Genomic DNA, 21197 nt, shown 5'->3' with positions numbered 1-21197 from the left:
CCCTCATTTCTGTGCAGACAGTGTTGGCTGAGGGTAAGAGCGATGTGTGTGACTTTAGAAAGAACATTTTATTTTTCAGAGATGTTTGGACATTTCCGGTAAAAGCAAAAGCACTTTCACCCCATGTGATGATTAAGTTGAGGCCAGTCATTCAAAAAATAACATTTACTGAGCAGACCAACCCGAAATATTTCTTTCTATTATGAGACGCTACAGGCTAGAAAAGAGAAAGGTTACTTCATGTTAATGGATGTGTTGTTAACACAGAAGGGAAGCTTTATCAAAGCACTCTGTGGCTCTGACCTTTCTGTGATGTGAAAAGAGAATTCCCCTAACAAGGTTTACAGAAATATAATCAGATATTTTCATTTAGTGCTATGGAGGTGATCAGTTTACCCACATGTTCTTTAACCTTTTACATTACACCATGATACAATGATAGTTTTGAGTCTAGAAATTGTGGGAGAAATGTATACGTTAGCCACAAAACTCCCCCAGTAACGTTCAAATATCTCACTTTCCAATTCAACATTGGTAAAACAATAATATTATCAAAGTAATTGATGCCACTTAAAAGAGAAAGAAATGCCCTCATACATGGGAAGGGTGTGGCATTATAAATCCATCTCAAGGCAATTTAGTGGATAACTCAAATGTAGCACCTTTGATAAATATAGGCAAATAAAACACTCATTGGTGTTCATTTCATTTAATTTAATCGTTTATTTGAACCGGGACAATGCACATTAATGAACATTTTAAACAAAATAATGCTTTGAAATGTAAATGGCCCGGATTTGAGCTTTGAGCTAATTTCCATCCGTAGTCACGTCACATACAACATTTAAGAACATAACATTTATATACATGGCAAACAGAAATACATGATATGCAGAAAGAGCATGAGCAGCATAGAAGCCACAAGGCAGTACAATGTAGCAGCAACGACATATAACGTGCAGGAGGAGATACCCCTGTGTTAAAGTGCATTTAGCGGTGATTGCACGTCTGTTTGTTTCTTAACCATTCTTTGTGTTGCTTGTGTCAGGGGGTTTTGACTACTCAAAAAGCTCCTGGTTGTTTAGTTTTTGGTTCAGTCATAGATGCTCAAATAGCCTTTTCACATATATATATATATATTTATCTGTCTAAAAAGAAGAGATTAAATAAGTCAACCAATATTTGTAAATGGTTCCTCCTTCCTGTACACTGCAATAGCTCAGCCATTGTGTGTTTCAGGAATACCATCTGTGTGATTGGGTTAGCAGGACACTTTTATTGCAACTCTAATCTAATCTGGGTGATAAGAGGTGTCATTTATGAGCCAGGATGTTTTCAATCATTATCACACACATGTTTTTGATGTGAGGTCTGAGACTTGTGTGTGTGTGTGTGTGTGTGTGTGCGTGTGTGTGTTTGTGCGTTTGAAATGAAAACAGGAAACACAAATTGGATTCAGTCATTTCATTCAGTTACGAGACACAAATCCTTCCTCCCAGTGGGTATTTTATAGGTTCACATACAGATCAGTGTTGTGATCCGTCCCTGATGTTAAACACTGGGCCGTCCAGAGGTGGCTTCTCTTTAGAAAAAAGTTACACAGGACCATAAAAACATGGTGCTTAATAACAGGATTAACTATTTACAAATCAGGCTAGAAGTACGCACTGCTGTTACACATGTGCTCAAAGTTATATTTACAAGTCTATACACAGCTCCACTGTTATCCTCGTCCTGCTGTAGAGAGAGAGAGAGAGAGAAAGGAGAGGGTTAATAACACTGCCACTGTCACACTGTTGGTGAAAATATTAAAGATTATATTTTAAATGTACCTATAAGTTGTTCAGCAGGCCGTTCTGTAAACTTTCATATACTTTGTTGTAGATATCGTTCTTTGATGTCATTCCATCGAGATACGCTGTACAGAAAAATATACATTCGAAATGAATTTTTTGTCAAAAGGTAGCAGATAAAGCTATTTTGTCATTAGGGAGGTCAATATGGAGTACAAACAAAGTAGGAACATTAAAGGGCGTTGATTTGTTATTTCAGATTTCAGTTTCGGCATACCTATTCTGTCGCTGTTGTCCTCCATTTCTTTCCTGTGTCTCAAGTACATGGGCCAGACGTGGCCGTCGAACAGGCCGGGGGGGTCGGGGAGGGTGTATGTCCTTGTACTGCAGATAGATAACCAATCAAGTCATTTTATAGCCTGTCCATTACTCAAGTAGAATCTGTCAACGTTGCGGTGTTGACGTGTTACCTTCTCCTCTTTTTGCACTCCTCATAAGGAATGGAAATGTAGAAACATTTGTCGTAGACGTCAATTAGAGGCCTGAAGGGGAAGCGAGGCTCAGGTTAGAGAACAGCTAATCAAGGTCAAGACGTCTGTAGGTTACATTTGAGAACTTGAGTGGAAAACTGATTAAGATGGCTTGCAACTCACTTGTAGTTGTAGATGAGGAACCCCTCCACAATGAGGATATGGATCCCCTCCTCTGAGGTGGATTCAGGTGACATGCTGACGCCGTGGGAGAGGGCAAACTTGACGGGGTTTTCCTGCCAGCCTTTCACGGTGCTAACCATAGCCTCCATGTCGATGGCGTTGATCACTGAACAAAGAGAGGAGAGAAAAGAACAGGCTTTACCACACAAGGAAACTACGCTCTTCACCAATGTGCTGTTACACACATCGGTCAAAGATAGTGAATGTTTGAGGCATTCACAAAGTTTACGGTTACCAAATTGTAAGAAATGTGCAGGAAAGAAAAAGTACATTACTGCATGGTTTTCCTACGCAAAATCCGTTCTTACCATCCCACTGTCTAAAGCCGTCGTCGCCGACTTCTATTTGATCGGGTTTCTGAAATAACAGTCACCAATAAAACATTGCTGCAACCTAGTAAGCAGTCGGAGCTGATCACACCTGGACAGGACAGGGCAAGGACTCGTCTCCACCAAAAGTAGCACTAAGGGACCATTTTTGGTGCGGTTGAAAATAGTTTTCAGTGTTGCGTTTGCAATATGTTGGTTTCAATACCTTAGGACACAGCATTCTTAAAATCTTTTAAAACTTTGCAGAAGGGTCGAAACGCTTGCTGTGACCTTACATTTACAATAATGTTAGCTAGCTACTTAAGCAAAGTGTTGCAGGCTATTTTACTTATAAGAATACATTTGAAGGCGTTTTGGGATTTAAAATGTGCGATTTTTATGTATTGCTATAGAAGAAATACGTGATATAAGCGGGAGCATGCCATTAATTCTCTTGTAATATGAAATTGGTGATTGATGGTCAATCAGCCTTTAGGGGTCCTGAATGTAGCACGGAAATATATATGGGGTTAATTTAAATTCTTGAGTTTAATAATTATGCAAAAAGCTGGTTGCAGAACTTGATTGGACAAAGTCTGACTTTAAGTGGGGACGCTCTGCCCTTTCATTGGCTGTCCAGGAGACAATCAGCCAGATGTAACACCAGGCTATTGTGATGACAGGACTACTGTAAGTCACATTGGAGTTTTTTAGTTTTTTTCTGAGCATAAAATAAACTCAGGGTAAAATGACAAATTCAATCTATCACACGTAATTATTGCATTAACTCAACAATATTACAATAGTTGCTTTAGCTTTACACTAAACACAAAATGACTTCATTCGGCTTACCTTGAAAAAGTCATCCTGGTGCACCACACAACAGTTGGGTAATGTCTTTAGTAGTCTATTTGTTAAAGTGGTCTTGCCACCGTTGGTCACTCTGAAAATGTAAAAATAATTTGATTAAACACAGATGTGAGTTATCTTCTAAGTTTCAACAATAGACAAGCAGTAGCAGGTAAATAAATGAATGGAGACTTACCCTCCAATGCCGATGATGAACTTCATTTTGGCTTTGTTTGTTTATTGGTCACTTCTGGAATTCAGTAAATAAAAGAAGGGAACCCACCCAAAGCAAACAGACTATGAAAAGCTTCTTGTGAAAACCTTTTCCTTCTCGGTCACAGACGTTCCCCCCTTTTACTACTTCATTGATAGACAATCTCCCTGCCGGACATATAAAGGATTCAGCTGCAGCGTCACAGCCTCCCTGACCAATAGACCTCCTTTTCCTGCAGCCTATAAGCAGCCGGGGGGGGGGGGGGGGGGGGGGGTTACAGTGGGACCCTCACAGTTGCATGAAAGTAGATCCCAAATATTCCACCTGCTGCAGGGGTCGGAGAACATATAGATACACAGTAAAGACACGCTGTCTTTTTGGAAAGAGCCACATGTGGAGTCTCAGACCAAAAGCTACCGGTGATTGATAGTTTAGAGCAGTGGTTCTCAACTGGTCAGGCCTCGGGACCCACTTTTTACTTGGTCAATACATCGCGACCCAACATTTTGAAGCACTCAAATCTATTCAACAAAAGAATCGTGCTGTAATATATACGCTTTTGAGCATACAATATTAATAAAAGTGAAGGACAGTGCATATATCCCTTATATCCCTTCACAGAACTAAAGTATGCTTTTCAAAAAGGTTTAATGAGATGATGGAATCAAAGCTGAACTATATAAAAAGGCCCACATGCTGAAACCCAACCCTAGCAGGGTGGTCTGGGGGGATTCTCCCCCAGGAGATTTTTAGAAATACTAACATAAACTACGCATTCTGGTACACTCTGAGAAGAAAATCGGGCCTTCAAAATAAAAGTTTGACTTTTCCCCCAAAAAAAAAAAAAAATTCCAATTTTTTTTTTTCAACTTTTTTTTCTTCACTCACACATCCGCGACCCACTCGAAACGGGTCCGCGACCCACTTTTGGGTCACGACCCACCAGTTGAGAACCACTGGTTTAGAGCTTGTCAAATATTAATTTATTTGAGATACATTTTACTTTTAAACTAAACTAATCACTCGATATCAATTCAAAGACTTTAAATATAAAGTCATGCAAAAATCTCCGTTAAAAGTTGTCACCATTAATTTAGGGCGACACCAGAACTATAGTCTCACTTCTTAATTTGTCACTGTTTCCAAATATATTGAGGGCAGTATTTGAATAATAAAGCCTGTGTTCATGTGGTGGATATTATTCATACCAAACTAAAAATGTCAAGTAAAGACATGACTGACTGTATAATAAGTTCACAACGAAGCAAATTCTACATCCAATACAATTCACTGTTATATGTCAGAGTATAAAAGTAAAATCCTCTCACTGAGACATCTGTATGACAGCTCAGAGAGAAACCTTGTTATTTGTGTTTTTTAGAGGAAGGTTTTCCATGCTTAGACAGCACCAGTTGGGTGAAAACCACCAGAGCTATATTTAGTCGGCTATTGTGTGTCTGCCTGCAGCGTTACGCATACTTCTGATACAACAAGCTGGAGTGCTTGGCCGGCCTCCATGTGACCGCAGTGTCTCGAGTTAATGTCTCGAGTTCATGTCTCAAATTAATGTCTTGAGTCAAGTCTGATAAAACAGATCCGTCTTATCATCCTTTTGCACACCTCCGGCTGTGTGCAATCTTGTGTCACTATTGTGTCTGTGCAATAATGTTTTTAAACTCTTATCTCAGTAATAAGTGTGTGAGAGGTGAACGTTGAGACCCAGATATCAGAGCACATGGTTTCATGTTCAGAGTTCACATTTCACCGCCATGACACTCACAGGGAGGGAGCTGTCTGTTGACACCATGTGACCATAATATTTCTCTCATATCAAAGTGATTTGCAGCCTTGATGTGGTTTTGTTGGGTCATGTTCGTGAACAGAACATTTAGCATTCTTGGAAAATGATTTTGGAGAATTTGGAATTATAAAAGTGTCCCCTACAGACTGTAACATTATAGGGCACGAACCAGACCCATGAAACATGTGCTGCATACTTTCCCTTTATGACCCGGAAGACACACAATATTCCCTATTCAGTTTAAAATAACTTTCTAAGAGTATGCCCACAGGGATGCTGTCAAATTAATGACATTGCTAATTTACCAAACAAACAAATGTTCTGTAAAGAATTGTTCATTGTTTTAATATCTGAATTTGTTTATATCGTATTGTTTATAAGGGATTATGTATTGTTATAATACCTTACTCGTAACGAAGGGTCACCTCAGATTGCCCAAATGACCCCTAAGCAGAGCAACAAAGGACTGTCAGGTCACACAAAGAACATAGAAACCCTCATGACCGTCAGTCAGTCTGGATCAACCTGAAATATATTTAGAGGCAATAAAAAGATGGAAATATAAGCGATAATGTACATGTCCTGTATCAGAAGTCAAGGTTAAGTTTAAGAGGTATAGCATGAATTAAAAAAAAAGCTTTTTTTAGTTCATTCATTTATTTTTTTACAAACAGTAAATGGCACATTTTCATAAATAACACTTTTTTAATGAAACTATCTCTCTTTTAAATATATCGTTTTTTATCTGTAACTATGTATATTTTCCATTTGGTAAAAGTATCTTTGAAACATAATGGCGAGTGACTTTAAAACTGACAGAAACAAATGAGACAGAAGGAAATAAACAAGCATGCCACCTGCATATCAAACTCTGGGAAAGGTGAAGACTGTAACACATGTTTGCATCAGTAACATCTAGAGTACTGGAGGTCTGAGAAGAACAATTGCATTGCACATTATTTTCCAGTTAACGGCCATTGAACCAAACAATACCCATTCCACTCATATCAATAAACAAAACATGTGTGCACATCTGTGCAAGCACCTTTCTCAAAAATATATATACAAGTATTTACAGAGTTAAAAACTATATTTCATGCCTTGTCGGAAGATACGAGTTTTTCATTTTTCATTTATAAAGTTGAATTCATGCTTTGAATTAAGCTCCACTTGACATGCAGGGAGCAGATGCCTTTTTTGATTTAGCTTGTTATGCTTTGGAGTAAATTTGTTTTTAGTTAGAAGCAAGCATGTCATGGAAAATAATAGTTTGAGAAATGATTGTCTTGTATCTAATGAATCCAGTCAGGAGATTTAAAAACGTTGGTATGGGCGTGCTCCCATTTTTTGAGTGAATGTCCCCCATTGGTTCTTCCTTTTAAAGCTCTGTAATACAAATAAACACAATTTCATTATTTTGCTTCTTTCATAACCCGACAGTCTCAAAGACATCTATTGACATGTATGTATCTCTTAATAAAACATTTCCTATATAATCCTTGTTGTGGCAGTGTGTCAGTAAGCATGCACTAAATCTAAATCAGTCTTGACGTGATGCCTATTTATTTTTCCTCTGCTTCCTCCCCTGGTATTTGGTTTGGAGATGGTGTCCATTCCTGAGATATCAGCCAGTCCCATGTCTGATAGCTGCTTTGATATATGGAAAGGCTGTGTGGACAGTCAGCAGGACAGCACAGCAGGGGGGGGGGGGTTCTAAAATAACCCCCCACACCCAGCCTAACCCACCCAGAACCTGCTGCGGCAGGTATTTCCCCCAATTTCAGGACAGGCAGTACGCTGCAGATCAATTTGCCGGACCATTAAAAATAGGATTGATTGGTTGTGTGCATGCTTAAAGAGATCAGCAGCTGTGCTTTATGTAACACGGGTACGAAGGGGAATATGATGTTAGAGGATCACCTAACACTTCTTGGATTCACTAGAAGTCTCAATTTATAGAACTAAAGATGACTTGGCAGAAGAATTATCTGCACTTGATGATCGACATTAATTAAACAGCATTATTATTCTGGTCTAGTGCTCTCAGAGAAGGACATGGTTGTTTATTTTATTATTATAAATGATTATTTATGTGCAAGCAATACCATTTAGCATTTTCAAAACATGAAGGGGATCCTTGTGCAAGAAACATGTGCATGCTTCAGCTTCCTCCTGGGGCTAGCCATCTATTTTCTGTTTGCGCACACAACACTGCAAACAGTCCAGATAACTAAAAGAAACAGTCAAAAATGCCCTTTTTTTACCAACATGACCAACAGTGCAAAATCACAAATAATGTCATTGACAATGCTGTTCGACAAAAAAAAACAGAAATCTTGTTTTATACGTGACTGAAAAATTAAATAAGCTGTTCATCTTTGAAGAGAGGGTTTTAGTAATCTAATAATTTCTGCTGGTGGGCTCTCTTGACTCGGTACGATACTGTAAGTTTTTGGTTTCCCTGATCTGACAGCTGAACTTTAAGACCTTTATTCAGTGAACCAAAACTCCACACAGGCTATCATCCAGCTTTTCTGTGATTTACTATATCATGTCTCTTATACAGTAGGCTCATAAGCATGCGTGTGTGCGAGAACATTTCCCAGAGATTAGTTACAGCGGGCTGACATTACAAACCAGCCTGGCTGGAGCAGGTTGGAAAGGCAGTTATGTCAACGAGAGCGCTTACCTTAATGTCAGATGTCACGGCCAACCTCGGCTATCATTGACTTTGGCCTGGAAATAACAGATTAAAGCAAAGCCATGAGCACATTTATATATATTTTCTTGGTCATCCAGCCCATATTACTGTAGGTTGCTTTTCTGTTGCCAATCTGTGTTTCGAGGAAGTGGCTTTCACTTGATATAAAGCAGGGGTGTCAAACTCAATTTCAACTCGGGCCACATTAGCATCATGGTTGCACTCAAAGGGCCAGTTTTATATATAAGACTATATAAGAATAAATATATAAATAGTTAATATATATAAAATAATGTATTATATTACATTATTGCTTCTGCATTGGATTATTATGGGATAGGGTAATAACTTCATAATTAACTATGTCTGAAAGCAGAAGTCTAGGGCACACAATTGCAAGTCTCTTCAGTGCGCATGTCACAAAATGATTTAAAAAGAAAAGCCAAATTCTGGAAAAACTAAAAGAAATAAGTGAAATTTTGAAAAAAAAGTAACATTTTGAAAAAGAAAGTCAAATTCCGAGAAAAAAAGGTCTAATTTGAGATGCATTGTGGGACATGTAGTTTATGGGCAATGTGCTTCTGTAAAGCGGCATGTAACCGTATAATAAACATATTATATTCTTTGCAAGCTCTTGTGGGGCCACATGAAATGAAGTCGCGGGCCGGATTTGGCCCCCGGGCCTTGAGTTTGACACCCCTGATATAAAGAGAATAAACACAGTTTGATTTTGTAGGCTTATACATCATATTTTCGCATGATGGTAGCTGTCTCATTCTAGGATCTTATCTTACTAAAATAAAGTTGCAATTTATGTAGGTGACATGATACATACAATAATAAATGAACACAGAAGTAAAACATGTTCACTTTATCAGTTTCCATATGGCACTGCACTGCACAGTATGTACTGCAAAATGACGTCACCTTTCTTTAGCTAGTGTTGGTTTTGTCGGCTGCTGCTCTTGCTCAAGTCTGTAAGTAAGACAGGCAATTATTAATGATACTACTTATATACAGGAAAAATTAAAAGTGCATCAAAACTCTTTTTAACAGAATCACGTGACAATGTAATGCTCACCTTTCACTTTGTGATCGTAACTTCTCATTATCATACCTTTGAGAAATCAGAATAGAAATGTCAACATGCTAAGAAGCTAACATTCCATAGCAGTATGCTTTTGAAAATCACAAGTTTACTTTGCACTGTATTGCAAAGCCTCCGATTAAACTAAAGTTAACCCACCTATAGTTTGTCTAAAAACAACAATATGAGTTTTTACTCAAATCCTGTCGACACCTGATGTTTGCAACGTAACATGTGTACTGCTCTAAGTCAGCATTTACTCAGCAGACAATATCTTATCTACCAATTTACCGTCTAAGAACAATAACATAAATGCATTACACAAACTAAATATTAGTGAATTCAATACAGCTTTGCTCAGATGTAGGTCCATCACTGTTCTGTGAGCACTAGGTATTATTACTGAAAGCATGCAGACATAACACAACCTGTGGCAGCCATGTTTAGTGTGTCAGCAGTGACCCTTGCTGGCTCAGAGTACTCACTGCAGCACACACTCAGGGATCTGCACGTGCTCCATGGGGATGATCTGACTGAGCTCCTCCAGGGTGTGAACATAACGGATTTTATCCATGAACTTCACGCTGCAGAAATAAAATCAACAACATGCAATAACTGTCACAATGATCCAATTTCAATATTTACTTGTATCAATGCCATCCAAGGCGAGTAAGCATCAAATCAAATCAAATCAAATCAAGTTTTATTTATATAGCACATTTTTAAAACGATTTTTGGTCGAGCCAAAGTGCTGTACATACAATAAAAACACTTTACAATAAAAACACTTTACAACAAATACAACAGCACAAATACAAAATCACACACAGGGAAATGTCAGGAGTCGTGCTCCGCTCTGACTAGAAGGCCAGAGAGAAGAAGTGTGTTTTTAGTGTAGATTTAAAAACCCCTAGGGTCTGGGCCGACCTCACATGGAGGGGCAGAGTGTTCCAGAGCCTCGGGCCAGCTGCTGCGAAGGCTCGGTCCCCTCGGGTTTTTAGCCTGGTCTTGGGCACTATCAGCAGCAGCTGGTCAGCAGACCTTAAAGCTCTGGCTGGGGTGTAGCGCTGGAGCAGTTCAGTTATATAGGCCGGAGCCAGCCCATTTAGTGCTTTAAAAACAAATAAAAGGATTTTAAAATCAATTCTGAACCGAATTGGAAGCCAGTGCAGTGAGGCCAGAATAGGGGTGATGTGGTCACGCTTTTTATGGCCAGTGAGAAGACGTGCAGCTGCGTTCTGGACTACTGTAGCTGCAGGCGTCTAATAGAGGCCTGGTCCATACCCACGTACAGAGCGTTGCAGTAATCCAGTCTCGAGGTAACAAAGGCGTTGATAACCCTTTCTAGGTCTTTAAAAGATAAAAACGACTTGGTCTTGGCCAATAGTCGTATTTAAAAAAAAGCAGGTCTTGACTACATTGCTGACCTGCTTATCAAATTTAAAAGCGCTATTGAAGGTCACTCCAAGGTTCATGACAGAGGGGAGGATGTTTTTATTGAGGGAGCCCAGAATTTCAACCGGGGAGGCTGGAGGTTGGGGTCCAAAAAAGATGACCTCGGTCTTGCTCTCGTTGAGGTTGAGGACATTTTGCATAGCTCTTACTCTTTTACTTCTCTAATTGTTTGAATTTAAAAACAAATGGATTATGTCATGACTCTAATTTATCTTCTTTGTGTTTCTTTCTTTTGTTTAGAAAAGAGCTGATATATAACTCAGAGGAAAGATGGATGGACTACCAAACACAGAGACTGTGTCCTCCTCACCTGATGAAAGGTCTGGAGATGGCCAGGACGGTCCGGATGAACCACGTTGGGTGAGCGATGATGAGACATTTCAGATTCTTTCTCAGTCTGCAAGAGAAATTCACATTTTTATGAAGCTTTCCCAAAATGTTCACTTGTATATCAATCTCTTAATCAAGCTGCGTCACAATGCCTTCACGGTGAATAAAGAATCCAAACATTTAGAAATGTTTATAAATTGAAGTATATGGGAGCGGCGTTTAACAACATTTAAAAGTCAGTTTTCAATAACTAATCATTCTCATTTATCCAGTCGTATGCTTTGTGTGGAAGTGCTTTAAAAAGCAAGGTTTCAGTTTTTTTAAATATAGTTTTGTTTTCTTACTTCCTATCAATCATCTGGTAGCATCTCTTCAGCCAGCTGATGCCGGGCATCTTCCTGCGAGGAGTGGCTCCGTTCAGGTAAATTATCATGTAATCTTCTGCCACCAGCAGCTCCAGGCTGCTCACGACGTACCTGAGGGCAGAGCAAACCACTCAGATCCGACTCAAACTGTGCATTGACGTCTGGAATTGAAAAAACTTTACCTGAAATAATTCCAATGTTCACAAAGTAGCGTTTTTTTTAAAGCCAAAACAAGTCTTCATCTTTCATTTCTAGCTTCTGATCTTTATAACGATCTTAAATATTTGCATATTCCCTAGAAACATTTTCTCCAGTCCTATCCTTTGATCAACTATACAGTAACAAAGAGAATAAAGTAGAAGAACGATGCTTTCAAAAGGCTCAGAACACAGTATGCTAATGAGGAAGTCCCCTACGAGACCAGAATGGATCTTACAGGAAGAGATTCTCCATGATGTACGTGTAGTCCTCACAGCCGCTGTCAGGAAGGTTGCAGGCTGCAAACACGATGATGGCATTCAGACCCTCTCCATAATATCCTGAGAGAGGATAGATAGACGTTCATTATTATCATGGAGGTCTTTAAACAATAAAAAAACGAGGGTCAAAACATGCCAAATATATCCTTTTAGTATTGTTCTTTCAAAACCAATAGCGCACACATTCAAACAAACACTCAGATATTATTAAAATAATACAAGCACTCCGTATTTAACTCACCTCCATGTGTGACCACCCTCAGGTACGGTCTGATGACCTGCATGTCAATCCGCTGCTCCTGATCACCGATGATCACTGTTCGCCACAGACGGCCAGATGAGTCTCTCTCCTCGTCACTTTCCCCTGGAAGACGCTTTGCAGTGGCCACAGGAGTGTCATCTGGACACAAGGTGAAGACAAAGGTTTGATTGTTTAACCTTACTTCGCCAGCATGCATCCCTTGACCTTAACAAATATGTTTTACTTCCTCAATAGTGATCATGTTAAGTTGTCAATTTTCTATAATTCCTGTCCGACCTTCCCACTCCAGCTCGTTGCCGTTGTTGATGAACTCGAGCGAGTCCGTCTCATCAGGAGTCTCCATGTCGTCTACGTTGATGTCCAGGTCGTCGGGTGTTTCCAGAAACTCATCAGAGAGCACGGAGCCCTCGCTCTGATCCAGGGACAGGTTCATGTCGGGGGCGACCAGCGTGCGGCGCTTACGCTGAGCCATGGTCTCGCCCACATTTAGAGTGGTGGGATGATCTGGACAGACGGGCCATGAAAGTTTAGACACAGTAGATCTTTAAAAAATATATATATATTTAGTGAATGATGTGTATTTACTCCACTTACTGGTTCTGTTGTCAGTGAGGCCATCTCCATCCTCTGGTAGAGGCCTGCAGGGAAAGGTATGAACAATCAACAAAAATACAATGACATGGAAACACTATAAATACAAAATAAAATGACATATTTATGAATTCTATTTGAGCTTTGGCCTTTTGTTTTTCTCTTATGTAGTTAACAACTGTCCTGATTTTTTTTTTAATTGCTAGTTATAAGCATCAACATTTAACATTTACATTAAATTAATTGCTACATGTTTAATAAAAACCTGAAATGATTTATAAAGCATGAGAAATCGTTCCTAGCAATTCCTCCCTCTTCTCTTTTGTTTTTGGAGTGGCGCTATTGTTCATTAACAATGGTGTGTACGGGAATCAATATGTGTTGTGTGAGAAAGCAACATCTGTAATTACCAACTCCCCCTTCGACATTATAATAAGATAGCTGGGGCACAAGAGGGCTAGATTATAGTAGATAGCCCTCGTATACACACCAACACACACACACAGAGAGAGAAAGACACAGACATTAACACAGACATGCATGCAACGCCCTAAAACAGCACAAGTACAGGCGCGTTGATGGAGCTTTTGGCATAATTGCTGTTATTAAGTTGTCGCTGTGTGTTGTAGCTTTGTAGAGGTACGTTTACAGCATCAACAGACATTCAAGAGTGGATAAGACAGTGGGAAGTAGAACATTTTGCATTGGAAAAGCCCTTTAAGATCGTTGGAAAATGTTGCTCTTACGTTTAAACTGTCTACAACACATGTATTGTTATACACACTCATTATTCCTCTTCTCATTTCTAATGACATCATTAGTATCGTACTGTATAAACTTTCACAAGCTGAGCTACCAGGATACCATTGTTATACTATTCCTTTTTTGTAATACTAAGACAACTTCTTACAGAAACCTATCAAATAAAGACCAAATCATCTGATAAACTATGTACAAATATGTTTGTGAATACACTGGATGTCCTTTCCCCTACTTCTATTTTATAACCACATTTCCTCAGCTGTAGAAATGGGGCTTGCCAGTTAAACAGTGCTTGCTTGCTTGGCTTTTTTTTTCCATTGCTGGACACTGTGACGTGTTTAATTTGTCCTTTTTTTCCCTCTGTGCTAGTTTCTAGTTTGTTCACCATTGTTTGACGCATCATAATCACATAACAGATAACGGCTACATCAAGGAAAGAACACACCTGGTGCCTTTCACCATTAAACACACGCCAGTAACTCTGCATCATAGCTGGGCCTGTTTGTCAAAGCCTGTGCACATATCAGATAAACTGCTCACACACACACACACACACACACACACACACACACACACACACACACACACACACACACACACACACACACACACACACACACACACACACACACACACACACACACACACACACACACACACACACACACACACACACACACACACACACACACACACACACACACACACACACACAACACACACACACACACACACACACAGGCTCTCTCTCTCTCTCTCTCTCTCTCTCTCTCTCTCTCTCTCTCGCAAACCAACACACACACCTGGGGAAGTCTTCATCCTGCCACTCGTCCTTGACCTCCATGCTGTCCATGCGTAGAGTGGCTTCTGCTGTACCCATCCTCTGCAAAGGAGGACGGGCTTCAGCTCACTGTGGTTGAAAAACAAATTAAACAGACGTAGTCAGTAGGAAACCAAGAGTTAAAGAGTGTTGCTGTGTTAAAGGGGAACTGCACCCATTTTACGCAACCCTGATGATTAAAGCAGGATTATGAATTTTGGTTTGAGAATTATAATTGAGACTATCTTACGACAGACAGAGTTACAAACTGAAGGTGTGTAGATGGAAAGACCTGGATGTTCACCATGCAGGGAGGGTTGAATGACAGAAACTATGTAATTTCATTGTGGGCATAATTGAGGTTTCTTTTGGTTCAAAGCAATAGACTACAATACAAAAGAGGCCAGTCCTATTCACAATACCAGTGTACCGTAGCTTTTAGGAGCAATCATCAAGTAGTCTAGACTGCAGCTAGAAAACATAACATGGGTGTACAAAATCCAACCTTACAAAACCACAAACGTTATCCTTTCCTAACAAGCATGATTCATAGCAATTGCGAGATCCAAAAAGCAAGAGACTTCAAACACTGATGCTATCTCTCATGGGTAAATATTGTACGATAATGCCATTGTAATACAACATTGGCTAAAATGAGTCCCAGTGGGTTTCCTTTCCCTACATCACGGGGGAATGGAGACCAAAATAAAACACCACATTGCTCATACAGCACCTCAGGGAGATACAAGTGAATCATACAAGTTGGTAGTCATCTCAACATCCATATTTTACATAACCAAAGCCTCCTTCCAGTGCTACATGTCCATTTCTTGGTATGTGAAGTAAAGCTTTACTGTTTGTTTCTGATTTTGCAGGATGTCATACAAGGATCAGTCATGCACAGAGTAAACATCATGTGTCAGAATGGGCCAATGGGGGAGGAGTGTTCTTCCTACATAAAAGTTCCGGTCAGAGTTCATGCTGCAGCAGACGTTAACACAGTCCATTTGTCCACTGGGATGGCACTGATGTGCTATAGTGAGACACATCAGAGCCTATACTGGAAACAGTGGACTAAAAGGCTCAGGCCCTCAGGCTACATGCGGCTGGAGCTGCTGTGTTGTCACTGGATTCTCTAAACAACAGAGGTGTTTACACTGACTGTACTATCCCATAAAAAGTTGCAGTGTTTGATATGAGCTTGATAGGGAAATCCTTGAAAGCCCCTTTTATAAAGATCCTTTTGGTTAAATCTCACTTTAAACTGACTTCCTCTGTTCTCACACAACAACAAAAAAAGCTGTCTGAGATGATTAGTTTCCCTGCTAAATAAAGACTGAAAGAGGGGTGTGAGCTGAGAAGTGCACATTTCACACGGAAACAGCAGATCAGTGTGTGTGGTGTGTTGTCCACGCAGATGTCTCTTGTAAAGGCTCAGCTGCTCATACAGTGAACTGCTGATTGATGGACACACAGTGATGGTGCAGTAGCACGTGTTTGTTAGGGATTTGAGTCCAGATGGCAGGGCAGCCTAAACAATAACTTGTTCAGCTTTTCACTGCGTTGTGCCTATCCAAACAAACTCACACACTCAAGATGAAGAAGCTGTACTTAGTCAATATTTTTCTATCTTACTTTGACATACAGTTAGACAAATGTAAGTGAAGCAGTAGAGCTTTCACTTGAATAGAACATATCGTTCCTCTGCATTATGATAACATTTACATGGCCTACTGTTTGGAGATAGGCATCAGTAGAGCCACTGATAAAAGGAAAGTTCAGTTCTTTCCCAACTTGTTTGATTACAAATTACAGACAAGAGAATTAAAATGAAATCAAATAAGAATGTCTTTAACACACTTAAAATGTAGGACCCAATAAGCCACAATCAAAGATAAAACATATTTAGATATCATTTAACAAGAATTTCAACTCCTGACGAGTTAATCTTCTTCATCAGGACCTAACGGCATTGGTTTGAGCAGATTAAATCCTGATTGGTACACAAAAAGTAAGAGGCCACCTTTCTCCAAATGAGTCCTGTCACAGACAAACATATATTATGTAAATATAACAACTGTTGTGAAATAAAAGAAATCTGTTAAGATTAGGCAGGTATCAAGATAAAGAAGCTGATTGAGAATTTACTTTTATAGGGCCATTAAGTTCTTGTGGGAGGAGAAAAGCTTTTCTGTCACGACTGTGATCCATTCTATATCTGAGACACCATCTCAGTAATTTGACTCACAAACAGTAGCAGAAAAAATACATTAAATGTCACTGACTGAAAATCAATCATCGGGTTAAAGTCAGGGTACTCACATACTGTGATAAGGATAACTTCCTCTTTGCAGTTAGGAGCGGCTGATCTGCTTTTAGAATCTCCTCTTTATTTCCTTCCTCCTCCTTAAATCTGCCTGAGCCGAATGAGGGTCATCATTGTTTACATCTGCATGTGGGACACTCGTGCTCAGGATCTGGGCTGCAGGACGTTTCTTGCTGTTCACTGATGCCTTTAATGGAGGCTGAGAGAGAAGTCGTATCCTCCTGTAGGGAGAACGGTTAACAGAATGGGATCATCACACAGCAAACACCGTGTTTTCATCTCTTTTCAATCAGAATCCATGCTGCTTTTTGGACAAAAGATAATCCTCGTCCTTCGCTTTCAGCCCTTCTGACGATGATCACTCTCTATTCCTCTTCCTCGCATTCATTTCTGATAGTCTCTGCTGAATCCCCCTCCTCCCTCTACCAACCCCCTCCCCAGGCTTTAATCCTGATGTGATGATGTCACCCGTATGTGTTGTGGTGGTTATGTAATCACACCTGCCTACCTTCTCTTGGATTCTCCCAGGGCTGCTGGGAGTCCGGATCAGCTGTTTTCCTTCTCCTCACGTTCAGTACATGTTTCTATCCTCCTGCGAGCTGGTAAAGATGGACGTTTCTACTTCACTGCTGTTCCCTGGCAACAGCATCTTCCTCCTTCACACACACGCAGTTTCTCTCTCTTGCTTTTTCTCCCCATCACTTTTAAGCTCTCTCACTCTTGATAAACCCCTCCTCCACATAAATTCCCCTCCTTCTCTGTTGCTCCCATGCTGTAACATCCCTCCCTCCCTCCCTCCCTCCCTCTCCCTCTCCCTTCACAGCTGCACTCAGCTCTGGGCCATGTCAGTTACACAGAGGGATCGCTCTCTGGCATTGCACTCATCACCCTCTGGGGGCAGACACAGTTTCCTATTCTTCTCCCGCCATTGGCTGCTTGGCAGAAATAAAATGCATTTTGGGTTTGTTGCAGTTTTCTATTAATAACGCTACTTTGCACACTGAAATACCGCAACATGACCAGACTTGTGACTAAACACATGTATTTCCCTACAGAGCCAGTACTGTTGGGAGATGCTGAAAATACAGCAGCATTGGGTGGTTAAAACCAAAACCACATTGTTTAAAGAACTCAATTGAATATATAATTTGTCATGGTTTTTTTTAAATAAAAGCTTACTTAGCTTTAAATTGTGGCTTATCTTGTCTTTGGTACTTTGCTATTTGAAGATCTTTCAAATCTTTTTGACAAGTCAATGAGGGGAATGTACTGTACACTCCTGTAGCTTTTTGCCAAAAATAATATGCTTTAGTTGCAGGAACATTCTATATTGTGTGTTTTTCATAAAGGGCTGTGCCATAAAGTAATATTGAATATGTATATACTATTTATATTCAGTGTCCATGTGAAACTGGGTCACTAATAATTATATTTGTCCTGCGTGTTGACAGTCCTGCCACCAGATGGTGGTAGAGTGTTACCCTTGAAAGACACCTCAAGAAAAGAATAGTGAGCTGGTCTACTCATTTGTGTAAGATAAATAAGTTGGACTGACCTCTTGATGAAGTCCCAAAGGCAGGGGTAAGAGCCTGGAGTAGAACAAGTGTAAACCTGAAGGAATTATTTTGTTTGACCATGAAATAGGTGAGGGAAAGGTGAGGAGACTTGTGGATTAGGAGGTTTTTACCAGGATGAAGCCAAAAACCACAGAGGAGCCCAATTGATCCAAAATATGAACTTTGTCAACAGTTCCTAGCACTGGTACTGTGTCATTTAAAGGTTTACCAGGAATGTCGTTAAGACTATATGACATATAGACAATGTTACAACAATAATGACGACAAGGCAGATTACATATTTAAGCAACCTAATGGACCTGGGGTTAGACAAACATTTGAAAAGTATCTCACTGGTTTACAGGTCTATGTCAGCAAATATGAAAACAAAACGGTAAAATAGTTACAGTCTGAATACAGAAAAAAAAGGACATTGTAGATCTTACCTTTCTGAAACAAGCATCCACTAGATCTCAGGGAATATTTCTATAAAAATCAAAATCCCTGAGTAGATATTTTAACATCAAGTTGTAACTATACGTTTGTGCAATTTACATAGAAAAAGTTGTCAAGTTTCATTGGATGAATATAATACACACAGTATTAGATCTAGATAAAAGAACTACAGTCTGCAAGGCCTCTGCATCACCACTAGAGGACACTGAGGAGGTAATGGAGGATTTCCCTGGTTTGAACAGCACAGCTAGTTAGCTTTTTCTGAAGGATCTCCAGATCTTTGAGAAGGGGGCATAGCATAACAAAGATGGGGGTTATAAAGAACTTTTTTGATGAAACATTTGTACCTTTGGGGTGAGCTTATCTGTTATTCAGTATGTGTCCTACAATGGGACTGAAGTCAATCACATGACTGGCCTTAGATCAGGAATATTACACTTACAATTACTCATAAAGTTGGACATTTTGGCCAATGTCCACATGACAGGAGTAATTTAAACAGATCTTCTGTTATAAGTCCTATGAGTCTAATGTGCAGAGCCTTATTAATTCTTTGTTAGGTACAGAGATTAAAGGTCAGGGAGGTGTTAAGTACAAAGCATACCAAAAATACTGAGTCTTAGGAAGACAATATATGGCAACAGTAACGAACAGTACGGCTGATCAGGGAGATTTTAATTATCTTACAGCTTCTTGAATCTCCTTAAATCCCAAATCCACTGGCAACATAGGTCCCATCAGGACATGACAATCATACTGTGCTTCATAAAGGACCGTACAGGATTAAACTGAGACAGATATTAAACAAGGTCAATGAACTCCTAAAAGTTCAGACATATTTGCTAAATAAAGAATAATTAACATTGGAGTTCAGTAAAAATAAAGGCGTTGGCTGTTGGGTGCTTTTAACATGAAAAATGAAGAACAATACGATTTCTTTTAAATTTGTATAGGCTTGTGAAGCTTCCTTTTACAACTAGTTATTACAGATGTTTGCAATTCAGATACATTTATGATGTTCCTGCTGACATTTAGACATTGAAAATTAAGAAATTAAGACATAAGAGCATGTGTTTATTGTAATATGTCTACTTTAGTAATGACTACTTGTTCATGAGCTAGACAGCCGTGGCCTACATCTTAAGTGTCTATCCTGCTGCATCTTGTTGACAAGATAAAGACTTTCCATTGACTGTAGGCTTCCAGTTATGAGCTAAGCTCTTCAGCCGTTTTACTCCAGCCACAAATTATTGATACAGTCTAATCATCTTCACACAAAATAGCCAAGATTTCAGTTTTGGAAATGTGGAAAGCAAGGTGTTCATTTTGATAATTTGTATATGTTGGATTTTAGTGTTCCACTTCTTCCTTTCACTATTCCCGGCTTCCCTTGTACCTAGGACTGAGTAACACATTTTTAAATTAAGCTAAAGTGTTCCATGTGAATCAAATATGTTACCAAAGGGGATGATAACTTTTTTAGTGTGCGTCACTGAAAGCACTTTAAACCACAGCTGTATTATTTTTTGGAAAAAAGTGACCATAAGTTATTTGCGGTTGTTTCATACAGGAGTATTGAACAGACTGTAAAGCGTATAGGAGATATGACCTTCATAATCCATCAAGCAGGGATTAACAGGTGTGATTAGTTCTACTTAAAGTGGGCTCCCACTCATGTGTGTCTCAGAGACTCAGATATTAACTCAGATAAACAAAACGCCTTCTCAGGGCTCGACATTATAAATGGCCCGCTGGCCCGGAGTATATGACAGTGCCATAGCTAAGTGTGTTAGGTCTAAAGGTGTGTTTTGCTCCGCTCACCGGTCCCTCACAGCGGGCAGAGCTGCAGGTGCTGATCTCTCTCTCTCGCGTCCGGTTATACTTCACTCGCGTTTATGTCCAAATCCATCAGAGATAGTTCTAGCTAATGATATGGCTGCTGCCCCTCCCTACACGCAGATCACGCAGATCACGCAGACTCAAACCTCATCTTATGCCCAAATTCCAGCTGAGAGGGTCTTCTCTACAGCTGGCCTGATTGTGAATCGCCTCCGCACCCGCCTCTCCCCTGAGTAGACATGCTCATATTCTTAAACAAGAATGAGTATTGAATAGCTGCATTCTGTGCATAGGCCCTGTTATAGGTTGTTGATCTCTGTTGTAATAGGGTTACGTTACCCTAACCCGTTATGTTGTTCGTGTATGATCCGTCTTTAATTTAAAAACCAAGTTATGTTTTAAGCATGAAAGCTGTAGGCCTATAGCTGTCAACTGTTCAAACTGTGATCACCAGTTCAAAACATTTGACAGATTTGACTTGGTTTCTATA

At 39.7% G+C, this 21197-nt stretch overlaps 2 protein-coding genes and 1 long non-coding RNA gene across 4 annotated transcripts; 1 reads left to right on the top strand and 2 right to left on the bottom strand.

Moving 5' to 3' along the window:
- Nucleotides 1–1454: 1454 nt before the first annotated feature.
- Nucleotides 1455–4029, bottom strand: LOC117500136 (nicotinamide riboside kinase 2-like). Of its 2 annotated transcripts, XM_034152840.1 has the most exons (8): nt 3860–4029; nt 3667–3757; nt 2815–2863; nt 2447–2612; nt 2264–2335; nt 2071–2177; nt 1833–1918; nt 1455–1737 (listed from the first exon to the last, which is right to left on the bottom strand). In XM_034152840.1, the coding sequence occupies exons 1-7, from the start codon at nt 3883–3885 to the stop codon at nt 1833–1835; spliced, it is 597 nt and encodes a 198-aa protein (XP_034008731.1). In that variant the 5' UTR covers nt 3886–4029; the 3' UTR covers nt 1455–1737. The 2 variants fall into 2 exon arrangements, with proteins under 2 accessions (XP_034008731.1, XP_034008732.1); XM_034152841.1 differs by lacking the exon at nt 2815–2863 and having other exon boundaries at nt 3860–4004.
- A 2287-nt stretch (nt 4030–6316) lies between these two features.
- On the bottom strand, nt 6317–17585 carry atcayb (ATCAY kinesin light chain interacting caytaxin b). Its single transcript, XM_034152824.1, has 14 exons — nt 17365–17585; nt 16853–17077; nt 14514–14620; nt 12952–12995; nt 12634–12861; nt 12337–12495; nt 12053–12155; nt 11596–11727; nt 11232–11318; nt 9952–10050; nt 9461–9496; nt 9307–9354; nt 8368–8414; nt 6317–7064 (listed from the first exon to the last, which is right to left on the bottom strand). Exons 3-13 carry the CDS (start codon nt 14588–14590, stop codon nt 8375–8377), a joined length of 1053 nt encoding a protein of 350 aa, XP_034008715.1. The 5' UTR covers nt 14591–14620; nt 16853–17077; nt 17365–17585; the 3' UTR covers nt 6317–7064; nt 8368–8374.
- LOC117500127 lies at nt 11162–12425 on the top strand. The gene is made up of 3 exons (XR_004557762.1): nt 11162–11281; nt 11617–11672; nt 12359–12425. It is a non-coding gene; the product is annotated as an uncharacterized LOC117500127 (long non-coding RNA).
- Nucleotides 17586–21197: the final 3612 nt, after the last annotated feature.

Source organism: Trematomus bernacchii, unplaced genomic scaffold (genome assembly GCF_902827165.1).
Source record: "Trematomus bernacchii unplaced genomic scaffold, fTreBer1.1, whole genome shotgun sequence".
Classification (NCBI taxonomy): Eukaryota; Metazoa; Chordata; class Actinopteri; order Perciformes; family Nototheniidae; genus Trematomus; species Trematomus bernacchii.
Note: the sequence above shows the minus strand (reverse complement) of the source record. Positions and strands in the feature narration are given on the sequence as shown.

Excerpts from the sequence above, each read along its gene's own strand:
- atcayb (XM_034152824.1), bottom strand. The coding sequence starts at position 14,590 with ATGGGTACAGCAGAAGCCACTCTACGCATGGACAGCATGGAGGTCAAG. Across the intron at positions 12,862-12,951 it reads CCTCACTGACAACAGAACCA|ATCATCCCACCACTCTAAAT; the intron begins GTAAGTGGAGTA and ends CCGTCTGTCCAG. Across the intron at positions 8,415-9,306 it reads CCAACACTAGCTAAAGAAAG|GCCAAAGTCAATGATAGCCG; the intron begins GTGACGTCATTT and ends TGTTATTTCCAG.
- LOC117500136 (XM_034152840.1), bottom strand. The coding sequence starts at position 3,885 with ATGAAGTTCATCATCGGCATTGGAGG. Across the intron at positions 3,758-3,859 it reads TTCATCATCGGCATTGGAGG|AGTGACCAACGGTGGCAAGA; the intron begins GTAAGTCTCCAT and ends TTACATTTTCAG. Across the intron at positions 1,919-2,070 it reads GGACAACAGCGACAGAATAG|CGTATCTCGATGGAATGACA; the intron begins GTATGCCGAAAC and ends TTTTCTGTACAG.